This window comes from Necator americanus, chromosome III (genome assembly GCF_031761385.1).
Source record: "Necator americanus strain Aroian chromosome III, whole genome shotgun sequence".
Classification (NCBI taxonomy): domain Eukaryota; kingdom Metazoa; phylum Nematoda; class Chromadorea; order Rhabditida; family Ancylostomatidae; genus Necator; species Necator americanus.
This window is the reverse complement of record NC_087373.1, coordinates 16299555-16320175: the sequence shown is the minus strand read 5'-3', so window position 1 is coordinate 16320175 and position 20621 is coordinate 16299555. Positions and strand designations below refer to the sequence as shown.

The following is a 20621-nucleotide window of genomic DNA, read 5'->3' as shown; positions in this document are numbered from 1 at the left end:
CTCCGTCGAGCGCCCAACCACCGTGAGGCAGTAGACAAATTAGGCGTTTTTTCAGAAGTAATTTATATATATATATATATATATATATATATATATAGGAAATGTTTTAAGCTTAACACCACATAACAAAGTTCGTTGAAGAAGTACGTGTGATTGAGTGGTATCGCGCCTGTCCAATCGACAACTCGGAGCTGTGATGCGAAGACAAAGTCGCACTAATAATAAATATTAAAAAACAAAAATAAAAGGGCTGCCGTAGTTTCAAGACGCGAGGACGTTTGGACTGGACTTCACAATTATCTTATTCTTTGGATTGTAGAGAATTTTTGTTTATTCTGGAGCTGGCATTTTGGTCCTATGTCCCACGTTCCTCCGTCTCATTTTCGTTTCTTTCCTTATATCTACCTGAGGCTTTTGTGATTTATCGTTGACGTATGGATGTCTGGATGAAAAATAACAGTTTTTTGTAAAGCAATTTTCGACTGTAATGTTCTTGCTATGTGTTACCCAGCAAAATTCATCGTCATCCTAAAAATTCGGATGCATTTGAAATATTGCTACTTCAGTTTCTTGAGTTTGGTCATCCAATCTCAATTCTTAGTGTTATTCTCTCAATATCATTTTTTCTTATTGTTTTTGAACAGTCGTATATTCGAAAAGAGATCAGTTTGAGATCTTTTCAGCTCTCCACAGTAAAAGGTATCCTCTGAAAATTAACTGACGTCGAGAAAAAAATATTCTTTTAATAAGATCAGAACGATATTGTTGAAATTTAAAAGGATAATAACTACCTTTTAGGAATACTAGAGGAGTAGGTGGGACAGCAAATTTTGAATGGGCGGTGGGCACGTCCATAGGCGTTCTCATAGGCGTTCGTGAGGTTAGCATGGTTACTGTATCGCGTAAAAAATCTGTGGAAGAAAAATCCAGCAATATATTACAGTACGATCTTTTCAACAATCCAGTCTTAGATGTAGACGGAAGAAATCGTCTTTCGGAGGACCTATTGAGAAATACTTCTACACAACAATGTTGACACATCTTTTGTCAACAGCCACATGTCAGCTTCCTCCCTACTTCTATGATAACGCAAACAAAAGTGGTTTTAGTTCGGCTGAATAGAACGATAAATCGCACTAGGATAATTGGAAGCGAAGTTAGAGCGATCGTTCGAATATGCGTGTCATGCTAGTTTAGCTTAGAGCTAGCTTAGAGCTAGCTTAGAGCCAGCTAGTCTATGCTAGTATCGAGATATCTTATTTTCTTTTGTGGCGGAATCATAGAGCGAGTGGAACTGTTGGAATTGTAGACGTATACAGTTGAAAATCTTTTCCGAGTTCTTGTGTACGTGCTGTTGATTGATTTTCTCATGATCTCTGGTGGTAGTTCGAGAAAATGCATTTTCATATATGCCATCTGTAGCTGTTTTAGCGAGATGACTGAAGAATCGGCAAATTTTACAGTGGAGAACAAGCACAGGACGTGTCGAATTACCGCCCGTGGTACGTCGGTTCCTTTCTTTGTGCCCGTCACTTTTTCCCGTAAAACTCCAGCTTGGTCCCGTCTACTATTCTCCATTTTCTACGTGTAAAAAACGTTCGGATAAACTTATTTTGTCTAGAATCGGCGAATTCTTACAAGTCATTTAGTCACCTTGCCATTTGAGGTGCAAAAAGCAAAGCACCCATATACTTAACGCATTTTTCATAACTCTTACACAACCATCCATTCAGAGAGGAGGTGGAAATATTTTGAGCTCACTTTCGAGAGATTCATGTGACTGGCTGTTGTTAGCCCGTCCAATCGAGCATTCGTAGCTTAGAACGTGATTGTGAAGTAACTCAAGTTAGCAGCAGTAGCGTAGTAACTACTAAGCAAGTTGCAAAGCGCTTCAAGTCTGTTCAGAAATGTAGTTATTGATCGGAACGAGTGCAATCCATAATGGATGAGGTCCAGTTCCTTCAGCCGTTTCCAACTGAGCTCTCAAGCAGTCCATCCGTGCCGCGAACACGTCAGCTCATCCTGCTGACGATCTCCTTGCAGGGTCTTTTACATTTCTTGGGGCTTGCATCCATGCAATCGGTCGATTCGAAGATAGCTTAACACAAGGATAATAAGAATGAAGTGTCTGGTGTTAATCAATCCGCTTGGGATGCGTCAATGCGTTCATTTCAATTTTGAGTCGTTCGACGTTTACGAACGTGTATCTGGCCTATACAATGACTTGCGGCAGCCAGCCAAGAATCAAATCAGTGCTTTTGTCCTCTCACACAAGTCTGACATAAATTTATCGACGCCAGCGAGATGAAAGGCTTACTTGACATTAGAGCGGTTTCGAACTTCCGATCGATCATGTTGCAACCACGGCGGAACCTCTTTCTTACCGCGCTACACCCGCCTCGTAATATACCTTGACATCATATGACCGGCCCTTCTGTGCTTAGTTTCCTTTCCTTTTCCGATATCTGTCCTGCTGGGACATTTTTTCAGGTTGAAACAGCGAGGTTTGAGAAAGTGATATGTACAACGAGTAAAGAATTCTAACGTAACAGCTGTGGAGTCAAAAAAAAGTAACCACAGAGGTTCTGGCCCGTGATCTCCTTGGTGGGTGAAAGGGTTGCCTAGAGAAGAAGCGTACGTTGCTGCAGACCCTCCGCGAACTCCAATAAAAACTTCTGATACAGGCTGCACTGTCCCTGATGCAAGACCATATTGCGATGTTGCTCCGGTGATTCCGGAGCAAGCGAGTAGTACGAAACTAGCAATATTGATTTGGAAGAGGCTGCATTCGCACTCTGGGAGGTGTCTGGATGTTTGCGGAAATGAAGAAATTTTTTGGTAGCGAGAAATTACGACAAGAGTAGGAAATTTGGAAATGTGAACATTACCACTTTAAATGTCATCATGTTATGTTGTCGTCAGCTTACCTATCGCAAAACGGTTTAGAAAGACTTCAAGCATGTATTGAGATCAGTAGGTCTTAAATTTCATTACAAAATGTGAGGACTAAGATTTTAGCATAGCTACTGCAATCCTTACAATTTTGCTTTACAGGCACGACATTCTACGTGAATGGACATTTCTTAGGAGAAATTTCATCATTTTTCGACGTCGCATTTTTCGGGGAATTCGCTGAGTCGAGGGAAAAATTGATTGCTCTGGAAAGTGAAACACCGCAAGATATTGCGCTCTTTCTGGACATAGTACATCCAGGTGGAAAGAAAAAAGTCACAGGTATGTAGGAGAAAGCTCTCTTTTAGTAGTAAAAGAAAACAGTCACAAAGAAAAGTCATTTCAGAGAAGAGTTGTGGTGTAATGATGCGCTACTCCGATATTTGGGACATCCCTTCACTAAGAGATAAATGCAAGGAGTTTTTACGTAAGTAATGCGCACATCTTAATCTTTACTTGGTTTTCACTTCTCAATTTCGTTATTTCATTTAATTATTTCCCGTCATCTGTTCTACATCGCTCCAAAATAATATCGACTACCCAATCAGCGCCCTAAGTTATCTTAATCAAATTATTAAATTGTTGGCAGTAATTAAGTAACATTGTTGAAAGGAAGATACCTGCTGGAACTGCAACAGGCACAGCCAATGTACTCTGCAAAGTCATGCAGTGCGAACGCTAAAAAAAAAGCATAATTGTTCTCCGATTGGTCACAGGACTGCAACCGATTTTTGACCATACACTTTATATGACGGAAGTTACCCAAATACTGCAAAAGGTGCTGTCGTCCGGCACGTCACCAAACCCCAAGCTCTCGCTATGAGCTATGGAGCAGTGACGAAGGATACATTCCGTGCGAACTCTTGCGCTAAATCGAGATTGAGCAGCTCTACGTTCAAGCTATATAGCTCATGCGTGTCCAGAGCGTATGTTCAGGTGCCACTTTGCATTTAGCAGAGTTAGGGCCGCCGCAAGCAGATAACCGTATACGGGACCCCATCAGTCAAGCATTTCTTGGAGTTTTTAGCGGAACCTATGATACAGTGGAGATCCGATTTTTTGCACTTCCTAGTTTTTTTGTGATAGAAATAAATGGCTTTCTATCTTGATCAAGCGCCCCCCACACAAAGTTACACCGTAATCTCTTAGCATTCTATTCGATCAATCACCTTTGACCATTGACTTGTGTATCGACAGTTGATTCATTTATTTATTCTTTGCATGGTTATCCGTGCGTGTATGAACTGTTATTTTAATATTTTATATTTCCTGCTAAAGCTGACAAATCATTTGTTCCCATTGGGAATTCCAAAGAAACCAGACAAATTTGGAAATATTGTTTTCTCCAGTTCTTTTCTCGTTTTTTTTTTCTAGTGTACAACTTTCCGAAACTTCGACCCTCGTTCGAGACGACTCTGGGCCTGCTTGAGATCGCCTACCTCCACGGCTTCGAAAACTGCTCAGATCAACTGATCTCGCGGCTTGCTGGTTTTGGACAGGTCTTCCTCGATCAACAAGGAATGCTTCACAAGGTTAGTCCGGACAAAAACAACCTCAAAATATCTGAAGAAAGACAATTCTATCATTTGAATGAACAGGTATAAAGTGTTTGTTCACCTAAGTACGTGTGCTTGTTGCGCTCATAGCCCTCTCTTTGTGAACCACTGCTTTTGCCAACTTGTTGATTAGTTCCTACCCATTTACTACCTTTTTTGTTGTTTGTTCGTTGTTGATTTATAACTCAAACCACTCAGAGAGATCTCATGAAATCCACTTTGGAAATGTTCCAAATAGTAAAAAAAGAATTAACTGAAGTGAAAAAAGTGGAAAAAAAAACTTGTTGTGGTGAAGAAAGGTCATCAAATCGTGATAAGTCCCACATGTTGCCATGAAATTGTTCCCCAAGAATCACAAAACGTGGCGTGATATTTATGGAAGCAACTATCCGCACTAGTCTTCCGAGCATCTAGATTTTCTGTAAGTACTGTATAGTGTAGTAGTGGTAAGTCCACCCTCCCTCCCTCCCTCCTAGCGCTTCCACAATCGATCGTTCGACAGCATTCTGTTCCAAATACGTTTTTCATCCCTCCGTTGTAGTTTAATTGGTACCAAACTTGCATGAACTGAACGTGAACGCTCTTTTATGCTTTTTGTTTTGATCTGTAAGAAGTAACAACGTAGTAAGATTTTTTTGTGAAAACCCAAATCTGGAGGGATATGTGAAACGTGAAGAGCTATAGGGTGTTCCTTCACTCCAACACTTTGCAGATTGCCGACGCTCGCACGGTTGCAGCACTTTTCTCAGCCGCTCCGAAAGAAAAGATTGTTGTGAAGAAATTTTTGCATTGTCTGACTTCTTTGGGTAATAGGTAAGATCTTTTTTCTTTTTTCCCCCCTAAATGCATTTAATGAGACGGCTGTTAAGCCTAACCATCCTAATTCGTTCTTTTGGAAGAAATTTGGATGCCGAGACAATGTTGCAAATCAGTTAAAATACATATTGTTTTGAGTTATACCACATAAGATTCTCAAGACTTCTATTCGTGGCTAACGTTCCATCGAGTTCTCCTTCTTCAGAGCGTGAAAGAGTAAAATTGAAGCTGGTTCATCCGGACAAACGTTCTGTCCGCCCAGCAAAGATAGTCATAAATCTGTGCTTGTATTCCCTGGTTGGAAGTGGAGGTGCAGAAGTAAGGTCACAGAGCATTCTGCTTGCCGATGCCAAAATGCCTGAGATGAGATGGACAGCGTAGTCAAGCAACGGTTTTAAGACAGAGCTCTCGCACAACTGAGAAGTATACATACCTCTTAGTTCAATTCCGGATTTTTGTGCAGATCAAAAAAGCGTCTAGAGCTTTGCGAGTCGCAGTGCAACGTTCACGTGCCAAAACAGCCGTCCCAACTTCGGAATTGGTCCATTGTGGTGCCCCAACTTGAGGCCACCCAGTCCCATGAAGTGGCTGATTTCCTTTTGCCAACTCATTCAGTGGTGCTTATTCTCTCGGGAATGTGGCGGTCTACAAAGACTTCCTTTCCTGCGAAGACAAATGAACGGACCATGAGCGCATGCAATCACCTTTCTTTATTATAGCAATGCAGCACAGATCCGCGCTAAAAGCAGACAAATACACAGATCCGCTGGTCGCCTCACTACGGTATATACATGTACCTAATGAGGGCCGCAAGAACGCCCTGTTATCTCTACATCCACTTCTAACTATAGCATACGAAAGTAGACTTCGGGGTTTCCCTGTTGTGCGTATAACACGTTGGTCCGGATGGACCACTTTCGATTTCACCTTTCCAGCTCTGACGAAGGCGAGCTCACCGAAATATCACCCACAAGCAAAGAGCTCAACAATGCACGGCTAAGTTACAAATAATGCATGTTATTACACAGGTTTCTTTTCCTTTCGGAAATCGGACACATCGAATAATAAAAGTGTTGCAAATTAAAAATTAATGTGATCTGCTTTGGTTACTTGCACACTTTTTTCAGTACTTGCCGTCAGAGCTGCTGTGACTGGTAAAAAAACAATGTAGAAAACAAAATAGACTCAAATTGAAAATAAATCGAAAATGTAATCGAAACGGAAATTCTATCTTGTCAGTGCAATACCAAACCTAGAGATGGGAGACTACGGGACCTTCCTTAAAAATGTGTAATTTTGACCCTCTGGTAAATTTTTGCTTTGGAACTCCTTTTTTGTTGTTGAAGAAGTTCCGCTCTATGGCATGATCGATCGTTGCTTTAAAAGCGCTGTTGTACCGACCCTTCATCGCTGCCGGATCGATAAATTGGTACCAGGTTGTCTTGCGCGACAAAGCACTGATCCATCGTCATCCATCGGCTAAGTAACGCCAGCCCTTGTGAGGTTGCACGTACGTTCATAAACCTCAGACGATTCTCAAAGGCAGCACCCCACGAATCTGGAGTGGTACGGATTTCCGGTGGAGTATTCGTATACGGGGTCGTAGATTATTGAGAGAGGGGTGACTCCGTCCATTTCTTCCTAATTGCCGTAGAAAACGGCCCGGAAGATACGACTTCGAGCGTTCCGGCGCACTATTTTCTAGTTCGATTTTGATTGGAGCGCGCCAGCCCTGTGCTGCGCCGCATCCTATACGAATACTGCACCTTAAATCCGCACCACTTCAGATTCGCGGTATGCTGCCTTTAATGGAAGTCGAACGCGCTGGCGCATTCGGATAGGGATCGATCAGCACCGAGCACCTTATACTTTACTATTCATCCTTTTCAAGGTTGTATTTGAATCAGACACTTAGCTAAAACCAAAGCCAGTCTAAAAAATCGCTGGATTTCCCCATAAAATTATAAACAAGGAAGTTCCACAAATGCCAACACAAAACAAAACACGCTTAGCTCTTCGAAAAACATTAAGTGAAATAACAAGTGCAAAATAGTGTTTTTGTGCTACCTTATCGCAAACTCTTCTTTTTTAATTGAGCAGGAAACCTATCAGAATTTAAGAAAGAACAAGATGACCTTCAGTATGCATATTCCACGTAATATTAGTTTAATTGAAAAATAAAAACCGCAAACATAGCTTCGTTTCCTGGTCCTGGTTGTTTTCCTCGCAAGTTGCAAGTGACACGCCCGTTCCTTTATTTTGTTGGTGACCGAAGCCCTTTCATACGTCTACCATTACACTAATGTCGAAGAAGAAATTTACAGCTAATCCACATGTAATACTGTCCCCAAACTTTAAATTTCCCATGTAGATCTCTAATCAGCCCTGTACATAGATCGACAGTAGAGTACCATGAGTTATGATCAATTCATCTTGTTCCTTTGAAATATACACTATGATTCGAATCCGAGAAATTAGATGGATAAATGGGCTTTTCTGTTTCTTGAAGGCAGCATACCAAGGATCTGAAGTTGTGAGAGAATCCGTGAGAGAAGCTAGAGGTGAGGTTATGGATTGCGGGAACCGCGATGGTTCGCTCATCTCTTTGTGATCGTCGTAAAAAAGTGGAAGATGTTTTTTTTACCACGACTTCATTTGAAACGCACCGCATTCACGGTCAAACATCAAGTGCGAGCGGTCAAACATCGGTGATTTCTTCTCAGCAGCTTTCTCAAGCGAAGGTGGTGAACAGGCTGCCAAGGGGACTGGAACGTGTACAAAGAGCCGCCTTTTAGCGTGCCTTGTCAGAAATAAGGCGGTTCCCACTCTGCCATTTGCGACGATCAAGTAGAGATGAGCGGAACTACCCCGAATCTTGCAATCAACAACTCCAACCCTAACTTTTCACGCGGTTTATCTCACCACGTCAGATTTTCGTAGTGTGCTTTTTTAAGGTCGACTTAAAAGGCGCTCACTAGTTCCTAAGAATTTTCGGATAATGTGAATAAAATTGCCTGCGTTTACTGCGCAGTTATTTTGTGTTAGATAAATTCGTTATCAGTTACTCGCCGTGAGAAATCTTAGATAATCGAGTGATCTGTTTCAGAACCAGTAAAGAGTGCGTCATTCTGAACTGTACGAATCGCCCTTCACATGTTTGCTCAGTCTGCAAACTCTACCTGTGTTCGTCCCACCAAGACTACATACCCTGTACGAAGGATGCACAATTCCCGAACTTTATCAAAATTGTTCCGTTTAACATCGGATCTGCAAAAGTTGATACGGACTTGTTGTATGGAAAGAACAGTGATAAGTGATTTAATTGTGATGTATGTTGAGGCGTACACTGACGAATAAATATGACGCACGAATCTTCAGGAGTTGTCGCTCGAGAGGAAAAAAAGCACTGACAGGAAATTTTCCCCTGGAATAAATGAAAAGGTAAGTAAACTACACATTTTTCAAAATGTTCAGACCTATTTACAAAGCAACACGTAATTATCGTTTACGCAATGTTCTACTTCTGCTTGGAATTCGACGACAACAACGAAACACAAGAATTTCGTGGGGATCCTCGTTAAAGATGTTTTAAAAGCTGGGTATCACGGAATTGACGATGTTAAAATCTTTCTGGGCGCATAGAATTCGGAATGTAGGTTAGGAGTAGGAGCGTGGCCACTCTCAATTCCCTCCCATCCTCCTGAAAACAGCATGGAAACCGCAACGTATCGATTGGTTTGCCTGAATATGTTGCTGAAGAGCCCTAATCGATTTTTGATCGTTCGCTCACTGACGCGACGCATATACAAGGGTGGCGCGTTTTACCTTTGTCCCTTGTACCTTTTGAGAATGAAAGCCAGTTACCAAGACGTTTCTCAGGATGACTGAGGAAAATTGAGCATGCGCTCCATACACTGCATACGCTCAAACTCGTAATCTACGACCAGAACCTCAGATTATTCCACAGAGACAACAACGCCGTCAATTTCGTGATATGCTGTCTTTAAAGATGTGGAAGGTCGTGAAAGCCTGATAGAGTCACGAGCTGAAATTCTGACCGACAGGCAGTTCCGTGCCCGAGAGCGACCGTGACGTTGACCACAGTAGCTCGGATTGGGAGAGGTTCACACTGCTAGACCGTCATTATAGCTTGATTCTATGGCTCATCTTGTCAAGACTCTTCCATTTTCGGCTTCAGTCGGCCCTTGCTACCATATCAATTGATTTGCTAGTGTTACGACGAATAACAAAATATTGGGAACAGCAGGTTTGACAGTACTGCTTGTAGACAAACACAATTAAACACAGTTTTGCGTCAGTATATGTACTGAACAACAGGAATTCTTCTAATTATACGCATAGTCACAAAAACTCCACATGTCTTCTTGCCTCACTTCTTTGATTCGGTAGTTGTCTATTTTTTTTTTGCGATTTCGCTTCTTCCATTTTATGTTCTTGAATTAAACTTTTTCCTCCGGTACTGTGATGGCTTTTGTCGGGCTAAGGCTTCTGACATTAACTGAACACCAATAATCAAGAAGACAAATGTGGAACTCGTGCAGAATTAGCTCAGTATTCTTCTTTAAACTTTCAAAGCAGGCGGGGAACACTTAGCGGTGGATTTTAGCAGTCCGCATTTACAAAGTGTAGCGGATACAATGTAGTTGGTAAGTTCTGCCGTGACTGCAACGGTGTATAGTTGGAAACCGTATCTCCCTGGTCGATTGATTGGTGCAAGATTTACTTAGAAGGATTTAGATAGAGTACAAGGACGGTATGATACGATTTCATAGATCGATTGATCCCACAGAACCACATTCGCGTTCAGAAACCTCTAGGGTCCTGAATTGAAGTCGAACACGTTGGCGCATTCCAAACAAACTGATTCTTGCCAATTTATTTATTTAATGAACGTTGGGTAACCTTCAGGAAACAGGGTATTGAGGACCAGAAGAAAACCTTCCTAACTCTCTTAACATTCTACTTTACCTTTTTCATCTTTCCTTCCCCTATTTATCCCTCTGCTCTTTTCCATTATTACGAATCAAAAGAACAGTTTGATAGTAGAGCTCTTGCGCACAATACCGAAATGGTGGAAATGTCAGGAATACAAGGTGATTGCGAGTAAAAGAGAAGTCAATAGGTGGATTGGATGCCTAAACAGGAAAATAAGCGCGGAGAGTGAGAAAATAAGTGTCTAGGCGCCTGTTCTTTGTCCACTGTCAACTCAAGAAGGTTTTAGTAGTTGCTGACTTGATTTTCAAATGAACTCTATGTTCTAGGATAAGAAACAAGGGAACGAAACAAAGCTGTTGTAGCGTGATCCCAAGTTCCTTCCTTATTGTTTCTTGTAGCGTTATCGTTTAGCGTAGCGGGGTCTCGTAGAATGTTCTAGAAGCGGCCTCAGTCGTTTATAAAGGAATCGTATATAAAAGGACTAGGCAATAGATTTCAAACTGTGTATTTCTTAAATAGAAAGTTGCGTACTACCACCAAGAGTAAATAAAGTTTCTATTCAATTGCCGGCAACAAAAATAAACATCTACAAGCATCCATGCATGCACGAAATTTTAAATTCTGGACGTAAAGCCCACTTCGACGAAGCAATGGAGGCATCACGGCACTGTGTAGAAACAACGACTACGTGCCGGGACACAGTCTGTGTGTCAACTAATGGTTAGTCATAAAGTGACTCACGTGCTGGGGTCAGGAAGAAATGAAGCACGGTGCCGTTGCGCAAGCGGCTGCGCTCGAAGCGGCGGCACCGTGCTTCATGTCGTTTTGACCCACTACATGTGATGTGATGGACAACACGTTCATCACATTATCGCACAATCCTTCAAAGGACATACGACTCCAATTCTCCAAATCTCAACTATGTAAGTCAAGTGCGGCTATCACCATGTACTTTTCTATTTTCAGCATCATACAGTCATTTTGAACAAATTCTGCTCAGAAAGTCATCTATAGGTTTACAAACAAAATACGAGACGATCTGATACAGTACAAATTTACCGGTGTTCAAGAACTATGTAGGGATACTCTAAACCGGAACAGATCACAGCGCTGACAGTGATTGGGGTACAGGAGCAAATACGAACTAGCACGGAACCGATAACAGAAACAACAATAGTGAGCGATTGTCGACAGCGGTAGGAGAGCTTATGTGGGCATATTTAGTGGAAATATTATGCACTTAGAAAACAAAACAGAAAGGTGTTGTCATTTGAGTTTTGTAAGGCAGGAATTCTGTCATAGATAACGTCATAGATAAGATTCTGTCATTGAGTAGATTATGTCATAGAGGTCAAGTCATTTTCAGGTCATGAACATGACATGGGATATTGAGTAATAAAGAACGACTAAACCAAGTAATCTAAACAAATATGTCACAAAATAAATAAGATAAAAATTCTACTGGGGAATTTAGTTGCTCGAACTTGATGTTGTTGCTGGAGAGGATGCCTGCAAAAATCGTTTCTAATTTCTGCTGTCTTCAACTCTGAATTCAATTTTTACGGTAGGGCACTTCAAAGGCTTACGTACTTGGAGCTTCTTTGGCGGTGCTGTGAGACGAATCAAGGACGCAGAAAACGGATGCAACATCTTAAGATGTGAAACATAAACGTCGAACAGTTCGGATGTAAATCCGCATTCTTCACACACGAACACCTGGAAACTTACATCAGTGAAGCACCGTTTGGAAGCGCTATTAAATCTGAACAAGGGTTCTGTTAAGTAGCCGTAGCGGAGAATGACGCATTCAAACCTTATTTCTTCTTTCTTTATAACCATAATTATGAAGCACTCCATGCACTTTCCTCAAATGTGATTCTAGAGAGCAGCGTTGCGTGAAAGATTTGTCGCACTGCTCACATTTGTATGGACGGACACCTGGAACAAAATCGCATACTTTCGTCGATTTTAATGACTGCAGTTGAGAAAAACAGAGCAACGGATCAACTTAGCTGGTTTTGTAGTTTTTCGCAATACTTTTCTTGTTATCCTTGTGTAAAACCATTAATGCAGTTACAAAAGTTACGTTTCGAATTTCCTTCTTTTTCCGTGCAGTGGATTTATAGGTTGCTCAGAATGACATCCTTGACTCAAAGGCAGCGCACCACAAATCTGACATGGTGGAGGAGTCCGGGGGAAAATCTAGAATTAGGGTTGCAGATTCTGGGATCAGGGGTGGTTGCGCACCCTGTTCGTTGTTAGAAACGTAGTGGTGGAAGACGAGGTCTTTAAGACGGCCCCACTTGCAACGCGCCGCGTGCAAGTGCGATCGGTCGGAGATCAGTGATGTCTTTTCACTGGCCTATTCACGTAAAACCAATGAATGTGCTGCTAAGAGGATCGGAACATGAGCATAAAGGAGCGTTCTAACGTACCTCATAGTAACGAAAGTGATCTCTATGCCGCTTCTTACGACGATCAGGGAGAGAAGAACGGAACCACTCCTACTCCCGCGATCTACAACCCCATCTCTAGCTTTTCCCTCCCCACGTCAGATTCGTCGTATGCTGCCTTTGATATCATTGTTGGCCAAGAAAACTAAAGTTCATCTTCAGAATAAGGTCGGATATTCCTGTTACCTCTGACCAATCATACAGGATGAACTCAGGAGCCGACATAAATCTCCCACGTTGATAGCAAATGTCATGTCCGTTCTTAGCTTTCGCTAGTAAGTCGAGTTCAAGGAGGTTTTAATCAGCTCTATAGAAAACTGTTCGAGCCCCATATAATAAATATAAAAAAGCTAGCTAGCGCTTCGAGTTAATCATTAGAAGGAAATGCAAGTGGCGGTCATGGTAACTAATAGATATTTGTGTAGTTTCGTCGGTCCTCGATTCTTCGATAGGATAACCACGATGCACATTGGATCGGTAGATTTAGATTCAAAATCCTTAGTCATTGTGCACATTGCCCATAATGCATTCTTTCTTCAAAGGCAACATACCACGAATTTGAGGTGGTGCGGATTTCAAGCGGAGTATTTGTACACGGGACAGTAGATTATGGGGAAGGATGTGATTCCGTCCATTTCTTCCTGATTGCCTTAAAAAACGGCCCGGAAGATGCGGCGCGTGCGCAAGGCTGGCGCGCTCCAATCGAACTCCTTGTGGAAAACAGTGCGCCGGGACGCTCGAAGCCGTATCTTCCGGGCCGTTTTCTACGGGAATTAGGAAGAAATGGACGGAATCGTCCTTCTCTCAATAATCTAGGATCCCGTATACGAATACTCCACCGGAAATCCGTACCACTCCGGATTCGTGGCATGATGCCTTTAAAAAGCCGCCCAAAGGACTCATTTCAGACTCTCCAGAGCCATTCTCGCTTCCGAAGTTTATTTTCAACCTACGTTTCTACGTAATAGAAAGGGGCAGCTAGCAGTGCCTACACCAGTCTCACAATATACAGGCACACTGCCAGGTTTTGCTCCTAATTAGACGAGTTGAAAAGGAGACTGACATCGCAAAGGATTGCAATTTTTCGAAACATTAAGCTGGAATTATACTGAAGTGAAGTGAAATGATGGAATTCCTGAGAGTGACCCTATGTATTATCGATAATTCATCCACTATTAGAATAATTCTTATCACCCTCGCTAACATATAAAGTTTTGGTTCGTTTTGTGACTTCTTAGGAATGTTCGCCCTAGTTTTCGGTCAGATTGAAGAAGCCTCTGGAACACAGGAAGAGCCCTGTAGTGGACTCCAATTGCGTAACACAGATCTGTACATCTGAAGACATCACAAATGCTTAATGTTTACGCAAAAGTGTGGGCTTCAATGAACTCAAGAGTACTACTATCTCTTCCAAAACGCTGATATTTTCTTGGCAGTTTTCAAAGCTCTAAGAACTGATCAAGTGTTTTAGTAAGTATGGGAGAGACCACGCTCCTCCACAAATTCACAATAGTGAGCATGAAGTAGCTCTGTATTTTCTCGTCTCCTAAATGATGCAACTCATTGGGCGGTAGATCGCTTTCACTTCGCGAGGCGTCTGCGATTGCGCGGATCGGCTGTTTATTTTAGTGATTGTGGATGGGTCGCGGATGGTGGGCGATGACGAAGCCGTACTGGGATACACTCCCGTGGGTGGTAGATAGCGAATAGTGAATCTTTAGTTATTCCTTCCAATTCAAGCGAGTTTATCATACGATTTCAACTCTTCGCTCTGTCATTCATTCTTCTACAGTAAATTTTTTGTACAACACCGCCAGCTTAATTGGGTAAGGGTGAATTTGAATTGCAATTATGCATCCTTACAGCGTAACGCGGTTAAGAAAGCTATTTATATGTTCCATCTTAAAGGCATCACCCCACGAATCTGAGGTGGTACGGATTTCAGGTGGAGTATTCGGACACGGGATCGTAGATTATGGAGAAGTGGGTGATTGCATCCATTTCTTGCTAATCGGGGCAAAAAGTGGCCCGGAAGATGCGGCATTTGCACGGCTGGCGCACTCCAATCGAACTCATTGTAGAAAATAGCGCGTCAGAAAGCTCATAGCCGTATCTTCCGGGCCGTTTTTTACGGCAATTAGGAAGAAATGGACGGAGTCACCCCCCTCCCCTTAATTTACGATCCCGTATACGAATACTCCACCTGAAATCCGTAGCACCTCAGATTCGTTGGGTGATGCTTTTAATATTTGCTCACTAAAAAGTGCAAGTTTTTCTCTGTCATCGAGCACATCTCTTGAGATCGCAGGACTGTCAAGACGAGGCCTATTACTATCTACGTTAACTGCACGGAAGGATGCACAAATAGAATCATCTTTCTCTAGAACGTTCTTAAATTGCTTGAATTGAGTGACTTATCATCATTGAGCTCTGAAGTTGCTCGATGTTATTGTATTTTGCACTGGTGTCCCCAAGAAAAAAAAGTGTTTAAAAAAGCGTCACACTTTCATCACCTACTGCAGCCATTCTGTAAGACAGTTGCTTGTTAGAGCGAGTAGCTCAGAAGAGCAGCTTTTGGGTAGCAGTTGGATAATTCCCTATAGATTAGAGGTTTCAGTATAAGACAATGATTGGCGAAAACGCTCTTTGGAGAGTCTTTCTTTCTGAGCACATACACCTCGTTTGTCATAGATGTATGGACGACTGCTTTTCAACTTGTTCCACTAAAGAGCAGATAAGCAAAGACTCTCGTTCCAGACCAAATCTGCGCAAAATCTCTTCAGAAAAAAACGTAAGGAAAATTGTTACATTTCTCTGACTTCTAAGTGTTTGTCTTGCAGGAAAACACAAAACCGAACGGTGTCCTAAACCAAACCATCAAAATTCCATTGTTCCACATATTTTTTCCTATCATGCACCCACTAATAGATCGAAATAGAAAGAATGTTTTGCACAAATACAAATATTAGCGCTGAAACAGATGAAAGTAGCAGTCCGACTGTATCTCCATCACATTATATATTTACCAGTCTGAGCGTCCGGCTAAAGCCGGACCTCAGACTTTCTGTGTTGTTTGCTTCGCTCGCCTTCACTAATCAACGAAAATTAATATTAGTGTTATTAGTTCTATGAAATTGGACTCCAACAATCTTTCTTCCTTTTTTATATTATAACTATGAGCGAAATATTTCATAGTCTTCTTTCTAAACGCGTCAGTTCTACATTTCGAGTACATTCGAACTTCAGCTTCAAACACTCCTTATCAATATATTATAGACAAAATTTAAAAGTATCACACGAAATATGGGTTTTTCTCCTGTTTTCTATAAGCAGTTATCGAAGAATGATATTTCGGCATAAAATGACGTGAAGGACATCATCTTACTGATAAAGATAACGTTCCACGTCAGACCACATAAACATCTTGCTACTATTTAAGCACCCGTTTGCATGCGTATTTCCACTTTCTGAGAGCGGCATGCTACCAACTTGAGGCGAACGAAGAAGGAAATGAACACATGGAGGAGTCATAAAGGTGAAGAGCAAAGCGCCCAGTGGCCACGGCTATGAAACGGCTGCAACCATCTATCTTTTGCGTCATGCATACTAAGTTATTGCGCACCAATCCGAGATCCGCGGGACTCGTCGCAGCCCATTTTGTAGCTATCTGGCGCCGGCGCATCAATCTGACACCGATGGACCCGTCGCTCCGCCTTCCATATGTATCTGGCGCCGGCGCACGCCCTTCCATAGATATCTGGCGCACACACACACACACACACACACACACACACACACACACACACACACACACACACACACACACACACACACACACACCCACACACACACACACACAACAAAAAAAAACACAAACAAAAAAAAAAAAAAACAAACCCACACACCCACCCACCCCCCCACACACAAACACAAACAAAAAAAAAAAAAAAAAAAAAAAAAAAAAAAAACAACAAAAAAACCCAAAAAAAACAAAAAAAAAAAACAAAAAAAAAAAAAAAAAAAAAAAAAAAAAAAAAAAAAAAAAAAAAAAAAAAAAAAAAAAAAACAAAAAAAAAAACAAAAACAAAAAAAAAAAAAAAAAAAAAAAAAAAACAAAAAAACCCAAAAAACCAAAAAAAAAAAAAAAAAAAAAAAACAAAAAAACCAAAAAAAAAAAAAAAAAAAAAAAAAATAAAAAAATTTTAATTTATTAGATCCAATGGACGTTAATTCCATTGATAGAACATATTTCGTCTTCACAACGCTAACGACTAACTTCCATATCTTTCACGGCGGATGTTTGAACGCTATCGGATCCTGTTTTTTTCCACCTTTCTTTATGTTTTCCTATTCGAAATTGGAAGCTGCATATCATGAGCACTAGAAAGTCCAGGTTAGGGGCACCCGACAGAAAAATTCTTGCGTGGATCAAGATGTTATTAAAACATCTGAGGAGCCCACATCATGCGCTGTGTTAATCGGAGCATCTGAATTCGTCTGCGTAATTCTCTGTATGCACATGTTGCTCGTATGCACATTGAGTAGGTAAGGGATCCCACATGAACTAATGAAACGTCTAATATTATAATAAATTTTGAAAGTCATTGTCGGACTGTACCGAGAGGAGCTATGGTCCACAACATAAATAGAACCATTCAGAGGCCAAAAACTAATCCATTTCTTGGATAAACCGACGTTTCTGATTCGGGTCAGCAATTCCAAACGTATAAAAGAAAGGCGTTATAAAGTTTGAAAAAAAAAACAAGGAGCAGAACAAATGGGACATAACTGACAAGGAAACTATGAAAGTTCGATTAGTACTCTTCATTTGCATATACTTTTATATTGGAACCGATAATAAAGGGACAAGACAGAGAATAAAATCCCTGGGCTCTTCTGGGATTCGCCAACATGATCGACTCCAGTTCAGAATCGTGATTGCTTATGAACGCGTGTCCAAACAATAACCTAGGGATCAAGGTTCAAAGCGAAAAGTCAGTATCGTCAATTTGATTTCGATCTCGCTGATAAGTTTGTTACCACTTTTTTCGCCACTTTTTCATCACCACTTTTTCGCCAGACTTCCGCGAATCCCTCCGTGACATTACGCATCTAGTGAATGCACGCGGCGAGACACCAACGTGTCTCGACGAAGGCACGCTTCAGCCGTTTATGGAGAGACAGACAACCGTCTCAGATGCTGCTCTGGTAGAGACACAAAGAGCTTCAAGGTTACAAGGAAATATGAAGAGAAGAATACCCACAAAATTACGATTAAGTTACGAGCCTGCCTACACAGGGCTCGTGATGTGGGTAGAAAGTGAACTTGCATACGACTAACAAAACAACGTACCTAATACTGCATATCGAATAGTGTGGTGGTACAAAATTTGAGATCACAATATTTGAATGCACAATGTTATAATACTTCTCTTCAATGTTTCATCGAGAAAATCCCAATGAATGTGTTTGATTTTCCAGTACAGGGTTTTAGCGGCTCGTATACAATATCCTAGCGTACTTAAAAAATTCCATGATCACTGATGGGAACCTTTTCAAGGCGTCGGTGATGCAGTTTATGATCAGGGGTAGGTACGCAGAGACTACTGCATGAGGAGCAACGACGGTGAGTCTTCTTGGATTTGCTACTTGCTCAAGTAAGTACATGATCGGAGACATGCTCGAAAATCTACGGGAGGATCTTTACTAGCAACTGGGATATAAGGCCCTGTTGTTCTATTAAGCTGTCAAAGCAATCGACCGTGGGGAGGCTGTGGAACCCAACGACTGCTGTGCAGCCGCTCAAACAATAACTAAATAGATAAAACTTCTGGTCCGTTCATAAGCTGCTATCGTCCGGAGTACATTAGCAATTGTACCCCCAGTGCGACGAGGGTGTGGTGTTCATAGGATGAGGTACCCGCATCGCCAGCAACAACCAGTTTTTCGAAGCGGATAAACGTCTGGCGCCCTGTTCAGATTACGTAAGTGCGCATGCTAGACGTAATCGATTTCTTCAAAAAGAACGGACGTCATTCGTTCGTGAACACGGTAACCCGGAACGTTATTCGTCATCAAGTTATGTACCAAACTCCAGTGTAGGACAATGAATTTGAAGTGGAAGGTGGTGTAACAGAAGTGAATATAAGTAAAGAGGGGCAGAAACGTTGTAATTTATTGTTTCCAAGAGGTGAATAGTATCCGGAATCATACTTTGCCGTTTTCAGCTCATAGAGCGTTTCAGTGGGAACATTGGGAAAAGTGCATTGATAGGACACTCGTATATTTGGTGGCAAGGATTTCGCCGACCTAGAACTGAATTTTGGATGTTCTATTCTATGAACGTCTCGAAACACAAATGTTAAGGCGTTTCTTCAGATTTCAGATCTCTCTTGTAAATATCAGTTAAACTGCAGAATAAGAATCGTTCTTCTACCTGTATGAGTTCTTGTATGTCGTTTTAAATCAAAAGTATCATTGAATCCTTTCCCACAAAATGTGCAAAGGTAACGTTTTAAATCCGAGTGACATTTTGTGTGACGATTCAGCAGACGTTGCAATGCAAACTTCTGAAACATGATCAATTACAGGAAAAAAAGGACAGCTTACGACGCTTACTCACCTTACCACAAACACGACAGTTATACTGTCCGTGGTCGCTGGCTGTCGCTGTCGTATCATCCCTAGTGGTGGTTCCGGTGGCAAGAGGATTTTTCATGCCATAACCGCCGTTCACAAATTCAAGTGGTTGCGGTGGAAGTACCTGAAGTGATTTTCAAATGCATTCTAAATTTAAATGCATTCAGTGCATTTTAAACTGAGGAAAAATCGACAGAAGAATGTACCGAAGGTAATGCTCTCGGTATCTGTAGCAGCGGCGAAGGCGGCGGTTTATCGTCTTCGTTTGGTAACAACTGCTCCACCAGAAATTGCTTGGACTTGTCTTTTTTAATCAACGGTGCTATTTGTGGCAGAAGTGGAATACGTGGGAACGGTCCAATGCTGAATGGATGCGGTAGCGGATGAGGAAGTGGGAACATCGGCGGAAGTGGTGAGACGAGCGACAGCCAGCGTGTGTCCATCTCTTCAAGAGTTCTTATTTTGTTTTGTTTACTATCATCAACGATATTCTTGACGAAGCATAAGTTGCTCGGAATGGAACGAGTAAAATGGATGTGTTGCTGTCCGAAAAAGAAGAAGAACAGACATGAACGAAATAATATTCGCATGAAACAACCATGAACGCATGAAATGGCAACCGTAAAGAACTGAATGATTTAAAAGGATACAAATAGATTTTGTTTTGAAGAAATTATTTAGAAATTATTTTGAAAAATTATTGCGTGGAATCAAATTAGCATGTAGGCGCAAAGAGAAGAAAAACAGAGATGACCACTGCAGTTTTAAATCCCACAAACTTTTCACATTGGAGTCACAGTGGAGATCTCCTGAATTGAAATTGCAGTTCAGCCACGTCAAAGAAAATCTTTGAAAACTCCGTTTTGCAAATCTCCTGAATGAGTGTTAACAAATTGGCTCTATCCTTTGTTTTGTTACTTGTTTGATTAACTTCTTGATGATTATTAACGACAGACTACAAGTCAACTAACTACACGAAAATTATTAAATTATTGATAAAGTTCTTCACATCACACAACAAACGACGAAGTTCTTTCAACAAGATTTGCTCTTCGCAACAGTTTTTCATAAAGAACATTCTGAGGTATTAAAATGAATTTGAGTAAATCAAAAGAGAAGTGCTTCTTTCTCAGAAAAAGGAGACCTTTAGGACTTTCCACCCAAACGTTGCTTGGAAACCTTATTTAAAAAACCAAAAGTACGGTGAGAAGAAAAAAGAGAGAAAAGAAAGAAAGTCAAAAGAAAAGAA

The 20621-nt window shown here is 41.3% G+C and overlaps 2 protein-coding genes across 3 annotated transcripts; one reads left to right on the top strand and one right to left on the bottom strand.

The window, feature by feature from the left end:
• Positions 1 to 1435: 1435 nt before the first annotated feature.
• On the top strand, positions 1436 to 8757 carry RB195_009774 (uncharacterized protein; the record flags this gene model as incomplete). 2 transcript variants are annotated; one of them, XM_013444439.2, is made up of 7 exons in its annotated part: positions 1436 to 1502; positions 3055 to 3234; positions 3299 to 3379; positions 4327 to 4484; positions 5221 to 5321; positions 8431 to 8637; positions 8703 to 8757. In XM_013444439.2, the coding sequence occupies 7 exons, from the start codon at positions 1436 to 1438 to the stop codon at positions 8755 to 8757; spliced, it is 849 nt and encodes a 282-aa protein (XP_013299893.2). The 2 variants fall into 2 exon arrangements, with proteins under 2 accessions (XP_013299893.2, XP_064048062.1); XM_064190479.1 differs by lacking the exon at positions 8703 to 8757 and having other exon boundaries at positions 8431 to 8641.
• Positions 8758 to 11750: 2993 nt separating this feature from the next.
• On the bottom strand, positions 11751 to 19815 carry RB195_009773 (uncharacterized protein; the record flags this gene model as incomplete). Its single annotated transcript, XM_013444438.2, has 6 exons — positions 11751 to 11789; positions 11871 to 11996; positions 12094 to 12218; positions 19170 to 19302; positions 19356 to 19496; positions 19579 to 19815. The coding sequence occupies 6 exons, from the start codon at positions 19813 to 19815 to the stop codon at positions 11751 to 11753; spliced, it is 801 nt and encodes a 266-aa protein (XP_013299892.2).
• Positions 19816 to 20621: the final 806 nt, after the last annotated feature.